The sequence below is a fragment of the Somniosus microcephalus genome, chromosome 4 (genome assembly GCF_052327205.1).
Source record: "Somniosus microcephalus isolate GS21.2 chromosome 4, FLI_Smic_1.0, whole genome shotgun sequence".
NCBI lineage: Eukaryota > Metazoa > Chordata > Chondrichthyes > Squaliformes > Somniosidae > Somniosus > Somniosus microcephalus.
The window spans coordinates 37,446,068-37,462,379 of NC_140990.1; the positions used below are offsets into that span (position 1 = coordinate 37,446,068).

Below are 16,312 nucleotides of genomic sequence, written 5' to 3' on the forward strand. Positions count from 1 at the left end.
TGCAGCGCTAGGCCCCTCCCCTTTAATCAGGGAGGGAGATCTGCTATGATGCAGTGCTATGTGCTGACGGGCATGGCGTTGTTGCACGGAGCGCCGCAAAATTCACTGGTAGCGCCTTAAGAGGGAGGGGAGCGCTTCCAGTAGCACCCCGCCTCCTGCCTGGGGCGCTACCACTGAAATTAATGCGCAGGGGCGCTAACTTTTTCAGGGGACTAAAATTAGCCCCGGCGACGTTAGCGACCCAAAGGAGGCGTCACCGAATTTTCCCCCTAAGAGTCTAAATGGGCTGGAGGAGCAGAGGGATCCAGGGATACAGATACACAAATCACTAAAAGTAGCGACACACGTTAATAAGGCCATTAAAAAAAAAGCACTGGGTACATTCCAAAAGGAGCCTTCTGTTCCGTACCTAGGAGCTCTGAACCATGGCAGAGAGCGGCTGGGACACGTTTCTCACACGCCTCGATATTAACCCACACGGAGCCTTTGCTGTCAGTGAAGAGAGACGAGAAAGACCAAAGTGCCGTTTGCCCCTCTCAGTGTGGCCCTGAAGGACTGTGTCCAGGCTGACGTTCTGTTCCCGCCGTACGATCCTCCCCCAGATTGTCCTTTTTGAGCTCCAGCCAGGTGCTGCTAAACACTCAGGTGGGAAAGAAGAAAATCTACAACAATGTGTTTAAAGCAAAGCTGGTTTATTTGACATCTATTCAGAATATTAAACTTCAGCCCAATTATTGGGGTTATTAACATCAGCAGAAACAAACCCCAACTGTCAGAATGAACACGGTTCAGTCCTGGATGTGATTAACAGCAGCAATAACAGCAGAATCCAACCCCTGCCGTCACTTGTGAACTTGCTGGTGTCTCAGCAGGTGGGATGAACGAGCGAATCCCTTCCCACACACGGAGCAGGTGAACGGCCTCTCCCCAGTGTGAGTGCGCTGGTGTACAGTGAGGTCAGATGACTGCCTAAACCCAATCCCACAGTGAGAGCACCTGAATGGTCTCTCGTCAGTGTGAACTCGCTGGTGTCTCAGCAGGTTGGATGACTGAGTGAATCCCTTCCCACACATGGGGCAGGTGAACGGCCTCTCCCCAGTGTGAGTGTGCTGGTGTACAGTGAGGTCAGATGACTGCCTAAACCCAGTCCCGCAGTGAAAGCATCTGAACGGTCTCTCGTCAGTGTGAACACGTTGATGGCATGTCAGTTCCTTGGAACTTTTAAAGCACTTCCCACAGTCCGAGCAGTTAAAAGGTCTCTCATCAGTGTGAACTCGCTGATGATTCTGCAGGTTGGATGACTCCGTGAATCCCTTCCCACACACGGGGCAGGTGAACGGCCTCTCCCCAGTGTGAACTCGCTGGTGTCTCAGTAGGTAAGATGAATTAGTGAATCTCTTCCCACACACAGGGCAGGTGAACGGCCTCTCCCCAGTGTGAACTCGCTGGTGTCTCAGTAGGTAAGATGAATTAGTGAATCCCTTCCCACACTCAGAGCAGGTAAATGGCCTCTCCCCGGTGTGACTGCGCTTGTGTCTCCATAGGCCAGAGGGTTGGCTGAAGCCTCGTCCACACACAGAACACGTGTACGGTTTCTCCCCGCTGTGAACGGTGCTTTTTGCTTCCATGATCAGAGGCCGATGATATTCAGATCCGATGAGTCGAGTGACTCTGTCAGATCTTGACGTGATGTTTGGTTTGAGCTTCCCGTCTGTAAATCCTCCTCTTCTAATGCCCTGTAAAATTAATTTAAAACAGGGACCGTGAGAGAGAACCCACTAAAGAAGCAGGTTGTGAAATTGAGCTCAATGAATCTGGTCATTTGTGGGGCCGGCACTAGAAAAAAGTGACCATGAAAGCTGCCGGATTGTCATAAAAACCCAACTGGTTCACTAATGTCCTTCAGGGCAGGGAATCCGCCACCTGGTCTGGGCCTACACACGACTCTGGCCTCTATGGGAGGAGAGAGAGAGAGAGGTGGGAGGGGGAGGGAGAGGGGGCGAAGGAGAGGAACTTTATACATCTGCAACTCGACCAGAACTTTGACGGAACCTTCCAAACGCGCAACCTCCACCACCTAGAAGGACAAGGGCAGCTGTTGCATGGGAGCACCATCATCTCCAAGTTCCCCTCCAAGTCACACACCATCCTGACTTAGACATATTCATCGTTGCTGGGTCAAAATCCTCAAACTCCTTACCTAACAATATTGTGGGAGTACCTTCACCACACGGACTGCAGCAGTTCAAGAAGGCGACTCACCGCCCCCTTCTCAATGGGCAACTGGGGATTGGCCATATTTGCTGCTCTTGCGAGCGACGCCCACATCCCAAGAATGATTAAAACAAATCTGTAGATGTAAACTTGATTAAAAGCCTGTAAAGAAATACTTGTTCCTAAAACAATACTCTTTTACATTGTAGGGACAGTGTCTGCTTAGCAACCTAATCTCCCCCAGAATCCACCTCCCTTGACAGTCTCACATTGGAAATTGTTGGGTCTTCCTGGGCTCAGAAGTACTGGGTGTTAAACCCAGCAGCTTCTCCTCCATCTCCAATCCAGCTCAAACTGAAGCAACAAAAAGACCTACACAGGCGGCCAGGGACCTACCTTCCGTCAGCCTGCAATAGAACTCTTCCCCACAGCCGCTGACTAATGGTGGCCACCCACAATTCCCCGTGCCCCAGAAACCGCTCTATCCAACGCGCTGATTTCTCCACTGACAGAACGCATGCTCCCCGGGGCCGCGGGCCATTCTGGGAGCCTGGCTCCTGTCCTTTGTCTCGAGTTAGACTCGGTGGAAACGGCTGAAGAAACCGGGAAGCGGCGGCTCGGATGGGGGAGGCGCTGCACCCTGGGTTTCCTGGTGCCGGGGCCCTGGCCGCACGTCCGCCGGGCCCGGCCGCTCTGATTCTGATTGAGGTTTTTGATGAGGTAACAGAGAGGGTTGATGAGGGCAATGCGGTTAACGTGGTGTACATGGATTTCCAAAAGGCGTTTGACAAAGTGCCACATAATAGGCTTGCCAGCAAAGTTGAAGCCCATGGAATAAAAGGGACAGTGGCAGCATGGATACAAAATTGGCTAAGTGACAGAAAACAGAGAGTAGTGGTGAACGGTTGTTTTTCGGACTGGAGGAAGGTACACAGTGGTGTTCCCCAGGTGTCGGTACTAGGACCACAGCTTTACTTGATATATATTAATGACTTAGACTTGGGTGTACAGGACACAATTTCAAAATTTGCAGATGACACAAAACTTGGAAGTATTGTGAACAGTGAGTAGGATAGTGATAGACTTCAAGAAGACAGAGACAGGCTGGTGGAATGGGCGGACACGTGGCAGATAAAATTTAATGCAGAAAAGTGCGAAGTGATACATTTTGGTAGGAAGAACGAGGAGAGGTAATATAAACTAAAGGGTACAATTCTAAAGTGGGTGCATGAACAGAGAGACCTGGGGGTATGTGTGCACAAATCGTTGAAGGTGGCAGGGCAGGTTGAGAAAGTGGTTAAAAAAGCATACGGGATCCTGGGCTTCATAAATAGAGGCAGAGTCCAAAAGCAAGGAAGTTATGATGAACCTTTATAAAACACTGGCTCGGCCTCAACTGGAGTATTGTGTCCAATTCTGGGCACCGCACTTTATGAAGGATGTCAAGGCCTTAGAGAGGGTGCAGAAAAGATTTACAAGAATGGTTCCAGTGATAAGGGATGAGGGACTTCAGTTACGTGGATAGACTGGAGAAGCTGGGGTGGTTCTCCTTAGAGCAGAGAAGATTGAGAGGAGATTTGATGGAGGTGTTCAAAATCATGAGGGGTCTAGACAGAGTAGATAGAGAGAAACTGTTCCCATTGGCGGAAGGGTCGAGAACCAGAGGACACAGATTTAAGGTGATTGGCAGAAGAACCAAAGGCGACATGAGGAAAAACTTTTTTACACAGCGAGTGGTTAGGATCTGGAATGCACTGCCTGAAAGGGTGGTGGAGGCAGATTCAATCACGGCTTTCAAAAGGGAATTGGATAAGTACCTGAAGTAAAGAAATTTGCAGCGTTACGGGGAAAGGGCGGGGAGTGGGACTCGCTGAAGTGATCTTGCAGAGAGCCGGCACGGGCTCGACGGGCCGAATGGCCTCCTTCTGTGCTGTAACCATTCTATAATTCTGTAAAATATTAGAAAGTTTGTTCCACAGAAGCACGGGGTTTATCTACTTTTATTAATGAATTTAAAAAGTCTCTATTAAAACCTGAGCCAGTGTGTTGTGAGACAAAGAGCCCTGTGTCCAATAAGGGGAAGAAAGGCCCACAGCCTCCCCTGGCCCCGGGCCCTGAACACGGGACTGGAGAAACTCGCTGCCCTGCGGATCAGACAATCAGCCGGCGCTAGTCCCGCCCCTCGGGCTCCCCGATTGGTTGGAGGACACGCCGCTGGCTTGCTCCTTCAGCCCCGTCCCGCTCGCTCCCTATTGGTCGGAAGATCCCGTCAATCAGGCCATGGGCCCGGGTCACGTGTCCCCGAGGAGATCACGTGCTCCGTCCAACTGACTGCGCTCGGTCCGGGGCCTCGAGGACTCTCAGGCTTTTCTATTTCTCTTTATTCTTTCCAGATCCACCCCTCCCCCCCACCCTGCGCGCTTCTCCACCCAATCGGAGCGGAGAAAACTCACTTTGTGTCACCGATCGCGACTCTGTAACCGACACCAAGGCCTTTCCCCGGAATGCCCAGCGCCGGATCAGAGTGCACAGGCGCAGCTCCGAGTGGGGGAGGTGGTTTGGTCTTCTCTGGGCATGCGCGGTTATTACCCTTGGTGACCGGGAGGGGTCGCTGTGCCGGACTGGGCCCAAACAGCCGTCCCGCGTGTGCATGCGCGGACTCTCGGCTGTCAATCAACCATCAGCCAGAAGCGGTCCCTGGTGCATTTCTATAGCGCCTTTCATGACCACCAGACGTCTTGAAGTGCTTTACAGCCAATGAAGTACTTTTGAAGTGTAGTCACTGTTGTAATGTAGGAAATGCGGAAGTCAATTAGCGCACAGCAAGCTCCCACAAACAACAATGTGATAATGACCAGATAATCTATCATTTTGTTAACTCTGTTTCTCTCTCTACGGATGCTGCCTGGCCTGCTGAGTATTTCCAACATTTTCTGTTGTTATTTCAGATTTCCAGCATCCGCAGTATTTTGCTATTATCCTTTTGTTATGTTGATTGAGGGATAATCATTGGCTGGAACACCGGGGATAATTCCCCTGCTCTTGTAGGATTCGCAAAATTGGATTTCATATTAATAAGGGTTAAATGGCAGAAGAGGCCGTGATTTTAAAGACTGTTTTAAAAGCCCAGATAAAGGGGCATACAAAATGGCCACCATACCATGTGATCAGCTCATTGGGACACTTTAAAATGGTTCCTGCACAACCTCAGACAGCAATGTGGATTGAACCCTTAGTAAGTTCTGGAAGCCGTTTCGGAGAGACCGAAACCAGACCCACAGGTATGCATATGGATTAGATGCAAATCCACTCAAGGTCGGCTTGGAGACAGGGGCCATCTAAATGTTGACCCAGACGAAAGAGGACAATATATATTCATGAGGACAACACCAAGGGCTCGGTAATGAGATCAGCAGGACATTAAAAACAATGAAAGCCATTTCCAACCAGAGATGGGCCTATTACCAGCCGCTTAAAATGATTTTAAATATAACTGCCCCGCTGTGCTCAAAGCCCGCCAAAGTTAAAACAAAAACTAACCTGATTTTGGGCGGGAAGTGAGGCCTCGGGAAGAAAGGTATATCTGGAGAGACTTTTCGGCAGTTGAGACGGCAGTGGGACACGACTCGACACGGCAGTAGATTGGGCAGACAACAGCTTGGAAGAAGACGCTGGAGGAAGCTTGAATCAACAAGCTTGAACAGTCACAATGAGAGTCGAGCTAAAAGACAGTTTAGTCAGACAGTCGTTGCAGCCCCAGCAGCCGGTCCAGCTTTTGAGCTGGGCGAAGAGGAGCTGGCTTGGGAAAAGATCAGCGGACTCCTCTCCACCGTCGGAGGAGAAAGATAATTATGACTGTATAAAGAAAGTCACTCGAAACCAGCGTCCCGCCCCGGGGAAGACTATTGGGAGACCATCGACCATCACCGGGCCGTAGCTGAAGGTAGAAGGGGCCACACCAGCCCAAGGCTCCCCTGACCAGGGTCGAGCCGACGATCCTCGACCTCGCCGACATCCAGGCCCGCTGGTGTCCAGCCGCCCCCGACCCCCACCTCAGGAGAGAGGTGTCAAATCAAATCAACTTTTATTGTCATTGTTAGTGCACAAGTGCAGTACAACGAAATGTAGGCTTGCGGCTCCCGAGAGTGTACATTTAGATTAAGACATTTAAACATTCAACATACATTTGGCTTGTAATACATTAACATAAGCATAACCATAATAAAGTGCATTGGCAGATGTGCAGGCTTTAGAGTTTATTTGTGGAGTTCAGTAGGATGACAGCCCTGGGAAAGAAGCTGTTCCTAAATCTGGTCGTACGGGTGCGAATGCATCTGTAGCGTCTCCCAGATGGCAGGAGGGCGAACAGACTGTGGCTGGGGTGGGTAGGGTCTTTGATGATGGACCGTGACCTCCGTAAACAGCGTTTCTGGTATATGTGCTCTATGGTCAGTAGCCGGGTGCCGGTAATGCGTTGGGCAGTTTTGACTACCCGCTGCAGGGCTTTCCGGTCATAGTAGCTACAGCTGCCATACCATACTGTGATACAGTTTATCAGGATGCTCTCTATAGTGCAGCGGTAAAAGTTAGAGAGGATCAGGGGTGACAGATTACATCCCTTCAGCCTCCTTAGGAAATATAGGCGCTGCTGGGCCTTCTTCACCAGAGAGGAGGTGTTGAGGGACCAGGAGAGGTCTTCCGTGATGTGGACTCCGAGGAACTTAAAGCTGTCCACCCTTTCCACCACAGCCCCATTGATGTGGATGGGGGTGTGACTTCCGCCTTTAGACTTCCTGAAGTCCACAATGATTTCCTTGGTTTTCTTGATGTTCAGGGCCAGGTTGTTATCGGCGCACCACTTCACGAGATGCTGGACCTCCTTCCTGTAGGCTGACTCATCGTTGTTGGTGATCTGGCCTACTACCGTGGTATCATCCGCAAACTTGATGATGGTGTTGGAACCATGAACAGCCACACAGTCGTGGGTGAAGAGGGAGTAGAGGAGGGGGCTCAGCACACATCCTTGTGGGTCCCCCGTGTTCAGGGTCGGGAGGGGGGGGGCGGGGGGGAGGTGTGGTTACCTAATTTGACAGACTGGGGTCTGTTTGTTAGGAAGTCCAGGGTCCAGTTGCAGAGGGAAGTGTTCAGGCCAAGAGTTTGGAGTTTGGTGGCCAGCTTGTTGGGGACGATAGTGTTGAATGCTGAGCTGTAGTCTATGAACAGCATTCTGATGTAGGTCTCTTTACCATCTAAGCTCGCAGGGGCTCCACGATCCACGTGGAGACGAAACGCCTGAAAGGACCAAACACAGACTCGTTTTCAAAACCTTGCACTTCCTAGTGGGATTGGTGAGCATGTTTCTGGCCCTTCACAATCAGATCTAGATAGGTTTAATAAGGGGGTGGATTTAAGGGTACAATTAACACGAGTTGTTGTCCCTCGATGTTCCGTGTGTTTCCTTATTTCATGATGATCTTTGTAGAGTGTAAGATGCCTGTATTTGTTTTAGTTAGTACTGTGTCGTTATGATTTGTTTGTGTTTGTTTTTCCCTCCCATGTACCGTACTCTTATCTGCGTTGCATTTGATTTGATATATTTTTCCATTTGCAATAAAATTTCATTTTGATTCATCAAACTTGGTCTACAAGAGTTTTCTCTACATTGTAGTTCCTGCCCCTAAGTCCAGAGTATAGAATCTAAGGGGCGAGTGGGTCGAACCACTCAAGGTTTTACTGTGCAAGAGAGAGAGGCCTCTAGAGAGAGAAACCTCAGGGACATCTCTCGAGGAAGGAAAACCCCTTACACTCTTTCCCACATTGCAACAGTGACTACACCTCAAAAGTACCTCATTGGCTGTAAAGCACTTCAAGACGTCTGGTGGTCATGAAAGGCACTATATAAATGCAAGTCTTTCTTTCTCGAAATAGTGCCATGGGATCTTTTACATCCACCTGAGAGAGCAGACGGGGCCTCAGTTTAATGTCTCATCCGAAAGACGCCACCTCTGACACTGCCTCAGCACTGCACTGGAGTGTCAGCCTGGATTTTTGTGCTCAAGTCTCTGGAGTGGGACTTGAACTGACAACCTTATGCCTCAGAGGCGAGAGTGCTACCAACTGTCATCTTCCAAAATTCTATAGATTATGGAACAGTTCCTGCAGATTGGAGGGTGGCAAATGTAACCCCACTATTTAAAAAAGAGGGAGAGAGAAAACCAGGAACTACAGGCTGTTTAGCCTAACATCAGTAGTAGGGAAAATGCTAGAGTCTATTATAAAGGATGTGATAACAGGACACTTAGAAAATATCAACGGGATTAGACAAAGTCAACATGGATTTATGAAAGGGAAATCGTGTTTGACAAACCTACTGGAGTTTTTTGAGGATGTAACTGGTAGAATAGATAAGGGAGAATCAGTGGATGTAGAGTATTTGGATTTTCAGAAGGCCTTTGATAAAGTCCCACATAAGAAGTTAGTGTGCAAAATTAAAGCTCATGGGATTGGGGGTAATATACTGGCATGGATTGAAAATTGGTTAACAGACAGGAAACAGAGAGTAGGAATAAATGGATCTTTTTCGGGGTGGCAGGCGGTGACCAGTGGGGTACCGCAGGGATCAGTGCTTGGGCCCCAGCTATTCACAATATATATCAATGATTTGGATGAGGGAACCAAATGTAATATTTCCAAGTTTGCTGACGACACGAAACTAGGTGGGATTGTGAGTTGTGAGGAGGATGCACGGGAAGGTGCCGGGCAAAGGGGAAGAGCTGTTGGGGGTGACTGAGGAGTGGATCAGGGTGTCGCGGAGTGCTGAAAGGGGAGGTGAGGGGAAGATGTGTCTGGTGGTGGGATCACGCTGGAGGTGGCGGAAATGGCGGAGGATGATCCGTTGAATGTGGAGGCTGGTGGGGTGGAAGGTGAGGACAAGGGGAACCCTATCGTGGTTCTGGGAGGGAGGGGAACGGGTGAGAGCAGAAGTGCGGGAAATGGAACAGACACGGTCAAGGGCCGAGTCAACCACAGTAGAGGGGAATCCTCGGTTGAGGAAAAAGGAAGACATATCGGAAGCACTGGTATGGAAGGTGGCATCGTCATAACAGATGCGGTGGAGAAACTGGGAGAATGGAATTGAGTCCTTACAGGAAGCGGGATGGGAGGAAGTGTAGTGCAGGTAGCTGTGGGAGTCAGTGGGCTTGTAGTGGATGTTTGTCGACAGCCTATCGCCAGAAATGGAGACGCAGAAGTCAAGGAAGGGAAGAGTCGGAGATAGACCATGTTAAGGTCCACTCCTCAATCACCCCCAACAGACCTTCCCCTGGCACCTTCCCGTGCAAACGCAGGAGTTGCAACACCTGCCCTTTTACCTCCTCCCTTCCCACTGTCCAGGGCCCGAAACACCCCTTCCAAGTGAAACAGTGATTTACTTATACTTCTTGCAATTTAATATACTGTATTCACTGCTCATGATGCGGTCTCCTCTACATTGGGGAGACCAAACACAGATTGGGCGACCGCTTTGTGGAACACCTCCGTTCAGTCCGTAAGGATGACCCCGAGCTTCCGGTCGCCTGTCACTTTAATTCTTCACTTCACTCCCACTCTGATCTCTCTGTCCTCGGCCTCTTACACTCTTCCAATGAAGCTCAACGTAAGCTCGAGGAACAGCACCTCATCTTTCGATTAGGCACTTCACAGCCTGCCGAACTCAACATCGAGTTCAACAATTTCAGATCATAACCCCGCCCCCATTTTTCAGGCTGTTTATGTTTTTGCCATCCTCATTTGCAACATTTTAGCTCTCCTGCCTCCTACCCTAGCACAGACTGTTCCTTGTCCCCCTCCCCCGGCCTCTGCACCTGCTTAAAATCTGTTTCCAGCATCTTCTGTTGTTATTTCAGATTTCCAGTATCCGCAGTATTTTGCTGTTGTATCAGATCATTTCTTTGTTGCTTCTGTTAGTTTTCACAGAATCATCCACCCTGCCCAAGATGGCGGCCAGTGATCCCGCCCTGTCCAAGATGACGGCCGGGCCTGTCACCGCGGGGCAAACACGGGGCCTGATGCCTACACCAGGTGTTTATGAAGCTTCCCAGCCCAGCCGCGGGTCCAATTCCTCCCCGAGCCCACAATTTCCTACCGCCTTCCGGGAGCGTGTCTTCTGCGTCAGTCCATCGCCAATACTCGCATTGCGCATGCTCAGAGCTCTGCCCGGTCCCACGCCTGCGCACTGGGCTCCTGTGGTCATTGATAGGGCACATTCTGCCGCGCGGGGGATTCTGGGTAAACACCGCGCCATTGAAAGCTCCAATTGGGTAGGGAACTTTCTTTAATTATTCCATCGAGATTCGGTCCGGAGGGGCAATCAACAAAATTAATTAATAAATTATATAGAAACCTACATGCCGGTCCCTCCGCCATAGTGTGAAGTACATCCCAGGTTACATAAGGAAGTGGCCCTAGAAATAGTAGATGCATTGCTGGTCATCTTCCAAAATTCTATAGACTCTGGAACAGTTCCCATGGATTGGAGGGTAGCTAAAGCAAACCCCACTATTAAAAAAAGGTGGTAGAGAGAAAACGGAATTATAGATTTGTTAGCCTGACATCGGTAGTGGGGAAAATGCTAGAGTCTATTATAAAAGATGTAATAGCAAAGCACTTGGAAAACAGTGACAGGATCAGACAAAGTCAACATGGATTTGCTAAAAGTAAATCACGCTTGACAAATCTACTGGAATTTTTTGAGGATGTAACTGGTAGAATTGATAAGGGAGAACCAGTGGATGTGGTGCATTTGGACTTTCAGAAGGCTTTCGATAAGGTCCCGCATAAGAGATTGGCATGCAAAGTAAAGGCACATGTGATTGGGGGCAAGGTACTGACTTGAACATAAGAAATAGGAGCAGGAGTAGGCCATACGGCCCCTCGGGCCTGCTCCGCCATTCAATAGGATCATGGCTGATCTGAATCTAGACTCACGTCCACTTCCCTGCCCTCTCCCCGTAACCCCTAATTCCCTTATCTGCTAGGAAAATGTCTATCTCCATTTTAAATGTATTTAATGTTGCAGCTTCGACAGCTCTCTGGGGTAGCAAATTCCATAGATTTACTACCCTCTGAGTGAAGACGTTTCTCCTCATCTCAGTTTTGAAAGGGCAGCCCCTTATTCTAAGATTATGCCCCCTAGTTCTAGTCTCACCCATCAGTGGAAACATCCTCACTGCATCCACCCGATCAAGCCCCCTCACAATCTTATATGTTTCGATAAGATCGCCTCTCATTCTTCTGAACTCCAATGAGTAGAGTCCCAACCTACTCAACCTTTCCTCATACGTCAACCCCCTCATCTCTGGAATCAACTGAGTGAACCTTCTCTGAACCACCTCGAGAGCAAGTATAACTTTTCTTAAATATGGAAACCAAAACTGCATGCAGTATTCCAGGTGTGGCCTCACCAATACCCTGTATAACTGCAGCAAGACTTCCCTCTTTTTATACTCCATCCCCCTTGCAATAAAAGTCAAGATTCCATTGGCCTTCCTGATCACCTGCTGCACCTGCATACTAACTTTTTGTGTTTCATGCACCAGGACCCCCAGATCCCTTTGTACTGTAACACGTTGCAGTTTCTCTCCATTTAGATAATAACTTGCTCTTTCATTTTTTCTGCCAAAGTGCATAACTTCACACTTTCCAACATTATATTGCATCTGCCAAATCTCTGCCCACTCACTTAGCCTGTCTATGTCCCCTTGCAGGTTTTTTATGTCCTCCTCACTCACTGCTTTCCCTCCCATCTTTGTATCGTCGGCAAACTTGGATATGTTGCACTCGGTCCCTTCCTCCAAATCGTTAATATAGATTGTAAAGAGTTGGGGTCCCAGCACTGACCCCTGCGGAACACCACTAGTTACTGATTGCCAGCCCAAGAACGAACCATTTATCCCAACTCTTTGTTTTCTGTTAGATAGCCAATCTTCCACCCATGCCAGTATATTACCCCCAATCCCGTGATTTTTTATGTTGATCAGTAATCTTTTGTGTGGAACCTTGTCAAATGCCTTTTGGAAGTCCAAATACACTACATCCACTGGTTCCCCTTTATCCACCCTGTATGTTACATCCTCAAAGAATTCGAGCAAATTTGTCAAACATGACTTCCCCTTCGTAAAACCATGCTGACTCTGTCCTATTAAATTATGTTTATCCAAATGCTCTGTTACTGTTTCCTTAATAATGGACTCCAACATTTTGCCAACCACAGATGTTAGGCTAACTGCTCTATAGTTTCCAGCTTTTTGTCTACTTCCCTTCTTAAATAAGGGTGTTACATTAGCAGTTTTCCAATCTGCCTGGACCTTTCCTGAGTCCAGGGAGTTCTGGAAAATGATCAACAATGCATCCACAATCCCTACCGCCACTTATCTCAAGACCCTAGGATGTAGGCCATCAGGTCCGGGGGATTTATCCGCCTTAAGTCCCATTATTTTACTGAGTACCATCTCCTTAGTGATTTTAATCGTGTTTAGCTCCTCCCCCCCCCCCCCCCCCATTGCCCCCTGTTTGTCCATTGTTGGGATATTTTTAGTGTCCTCTACTGTAAAGACTGATACAAAATATTTGTTCAGCGTCTTTGCCATCTCCATGTTCCCCACCACTAGTTTTCCGGTCCCATCCTCTAAGGGACCAACGTTCACTTTAGCCACCCTTTTTCTTTTTGTATAGCTGTAGAAACTCTTGCTATCTGTTTTTATATTTTTTAATAAGAACATAAGAACATAAGAAATAGGAGCAGGAGTAGGCCAATCGGCCCCTCGAGCCTGCTCCACCATTCAATAAGATCATGGCTGATCTGATCCTAACCTCAAATCTTCTATCACTCTGCATCCACCCGAACCCATGTGATCTCCCGGGAGAGGCGAAAAACCAGATAAAGACCCAATGGCCAATTTGGGAGAAAAAAATCTGGGAAATTCCTCTCCGACCCATCTAGGCGATCGAAATTCTTCCAGGAGATCACTCTGTCCCTATATTTTCTACAGTACTTACCTTCTGTAAAGGCGATCTCCACCCCAGCCAGGAACAGGAATAAAACCATCTCCTGAAATCTAACAGAATTAGAACACAGTAGGAGCAGAACAAGGCTACATGGCCCCTGGGCCCACTCCACTACCCACAGGGCCATGACCATTCCGAACCCAGACTCATGTCCAATTTCCTGCCCGCTCCCCGTAACCCTTAATTCCCTTTACTTCTAGGAAACTATCTATTTCTGTTTTAAATTTATTTAATGATGTAGCTTCCACAGCTTTCTGGGGCAGCAAATTCCACAAACCTACCACCCTCTGAGTGAAGAAGTTTCTCCTCATCTCAGTTTTGAATGAGCAGCCCCTTATTTTAAGATTATGCCCCCTAGTTCTAGTTTCACCCATCATTGGGAACATCCTCACCGCATCCACCCGATCAAGCCCCTTCACAATCTTATATGTTTCAATAAGATCGCCTCTCATTCTTCTGAACTCCAACTTTTGCTAGTTTACTTTCATAATCTATCTTCCCTTTCTTAATTAATCTTTTAGTTATTGTTTGCTGGCTTTTAAGTGCTTCCCAATCTTCTATCCTCCCACTAGATTTGGCTACTTTATATGCCCTTGTTTTCAGTCGAATACTATCCTTTATTACTTTACTAAGCCACGGATGGCTGTCTTTTCTTTTACTCCCCTTTTTCCTCAGTGGAATATATTTACCTTGAAAGATGTGAAATATCTCCTTGAATGTAGACCACTGCTCTTGTACCGTCTTACACGTTAATCTGTTTTCCCAGTCCACTTTAGTCAATTCTACTCTCATACCTTCATAGTCTCCTTTATTTAAGCTTACTACGCTGGTTTGAGATCCAACTCTCTCACCCTCAAACTGAATTTGGAATTCAACCATATTATGGTCACTCATTCCAAGGGGATCCTTTACCAGGACATTTTTTATTAATCCTGTCTCATTACACAGGACCAGATATAAGATTGCCTGCCATCTGGTTGGTTCAGTTACATACTGCTCAAGGAACCCGTCCCTAATACACTCTATGAACTCTTCCTCAATGCTGCCATGCCCAATTTGATTAGTCCAGTCAATATGAAAGTTAAAATCCCCCATGATTATAGCTGTTCCCTTATTACAAGCCCCAACAATTTCCTGATTTATACTCCGACCAACAGAGTTGCAACTGTTAGGAGGCCTATAGACTACGCCCACTCGTGACTTTTCCCCCTTGTTATTCCTTATCTCTGATAACCAGAGAACTGGTTGGCAGACAGGAAGCAAAGAGTTGGAAAAAATGGGTCTTTTTCCAAGTGGCAGGCAGTGACTAGTGGGGTACCACAGGGATCGGTGCTAGGACCCCAGCTATTCACAATATATTTAGATGAGGGAACTAGATGTAATATCTCCAAGTTTGCAGATGACTCAAAGTTGGGTGGGCGAGTGTGCTGTGAGGAGGATGCAGAGAAACTCCAGTATGATTTGGACAGGTTGTGCGAGTGGGCAAATGCATGGCAGATGCAGTATAATGTGGATAAGTGTGAGGTTATCCACTTTGGTGGCAAAAACAGGAAGGCAGATTATCTGAACGGCAATAGATTGGGAAAATGGGAGTTGCAACGAGACGTGGGTGTCCTTGTGCACCAGTCACTGAAGGTAAGCATGCAGGTGCAGCAGGCGGTTAAGAAGGCAAATGGTATGTTGGCCTTCATAGCGAGAGGAGCAAGGATGTCTTGCTGTATGTTGTACAGGGCCTTGGTGAGACCACACCTTGAGTATTGTGTGCAGTTTTGGTCGCCTTATCTGAGGAAGGATGTTCTTGCCATGGAGGGAGTGCAGCAATGATTCACCAGACTGATATCTGGGATGGCAGGGATGACATATGAAGAGAGATTGGGTTGATTAAGCTTATATTCACTAGAGTTTAGAAGAATGAGAGGTGATCTCATTGAAACTTATAAAATTCTAACAGGACCAGACAGACTAGATGCAGGAAGGATGTTCCCGATGGTGGGTGAGTCCAGAACCAGGGGTCACAGTCTAAGGATAAGGGGTAAGCCATTTAGGACAGAAACGAGGAGGAATTTCTTCACCCAGAGAGTGGTGAACCTGTGGAATTCTCTGCCACAGAAGGCGGTGGAGGCCAGTTCATTAAATATTGACAGGGTAGATGCTGAGAGGTTGTTTCCCCTGGCTGGAGAGTCTAGAACTAGGGGGCATAGTCTCAGGATAAGGGGTTGGCCATTTAGAACTGAGATGAGGAGGAATTTCTTCACCCAGAGAGTGGTGAACCTGTGGAATTCTCCACCACAGGCGGCAGTTGAGGCCAATTCATTAAATATATTCAAGAAAGAGTTGGATATATTTCTTAAGGCTAAAGGGATCAAGGGATATGAGGAGAAAGCAGGGACAGGGTACTGAATTTGGATGATCAGCCATGATCTCATTGAATGGCGGAGCAGGCTTGAAGGGCTGAATGCCCAACTCCTGCTCCTATCTTCTATGTTTCAATGTCTATGTTTCTATGATCTCATTGAATGATGGAGCAGGCTCGAGGGGCCGAATGGCCCACTCCTGCTCCTATCTTCTGTGTTTCTATGTAAGTATGCTGGCTGCCACTTTTCGGTTACCAACTCATACCTCAGGCCCCGCCCAGTCCGGTTTAATTGCTAAATATTTTCTAATTTCAGTGCAGTCCTGTTATTTTGTAAGTCTGACCTGAGAAGCTGTTAATGGCAGCAATTTTTTTCCAAGGTGGAAATAGGTGAAAAACGCCACTAGCAATCCATCAAAACACACGGGGCAGAGAAGTTCACTTCAGCAACACACTTGCCAGAGGACTCAATATCGATCCCCTCCATCCCTGGTGCACTTTGTCTGCAGTGTGTACGATCTGCAAGGTGACCAAAGGTCAGATTTTGTGGAGTCAAAGGTCAGGCTGTGTGGAGTCAAGGGCCAAGTAGCATGTTTTCCTGAAAAGATGGCTACAAAACAGAACTCAGAGAGTAAGAGCTAAGGGAAGTTTCTCGGACTGGCAGAAAGTGCGAAGATCCGT

General features: G+C 48.0%; 1 protein-coding gene across 1 annotated transcript; it reads right to left on the bottom strand.

Annotated features, from left to right (window-relative positions):
- Nucleotides 1–675: 675 nt before the first annotated feature.
- LOC147118644 (uncharacterized) lies at nucleotides 676–10,447 on the bottom strand. Its single transcript, XM_085984526.1, has 2 exons — nucleotides 10,358–10,447; nucleotides 676–1,736 (listed from the first exon to the last, which is right to left on the bottom strand). Exons 1-2 carry the CDS (start codon nucleotides 10,412–10,414, stop codon nucleotides 843–845), a joined length of 951 nt encoding a protein of 316 aa, XP_085840652.1. The 5' UTR covers nucleotides 10,415–10,447; the 3' UTR covers nucleotides 676–842.
- Between the last annotated feature and the right edge of the window lie 5,865 nt (nucleotides 10,448–16,312).

Excerpts from the sequence above, each read along its gene's own strand:
- LOC147118644 (XM_085984526.1), bottom strand. The coding sequence starts at position 10,414 with ATGCGCAATGCGAGTATTGGCGATGGACTGACGCAGAAGACACGCTCC. Across the intron at positions 1,737-10,357 it reads AGACACGCTCCCGGAAGGCG|GGCATTAGAAGAGGAGGATT; the intron begins GTAGGAAATTGT and ends TTAATTTTACAG.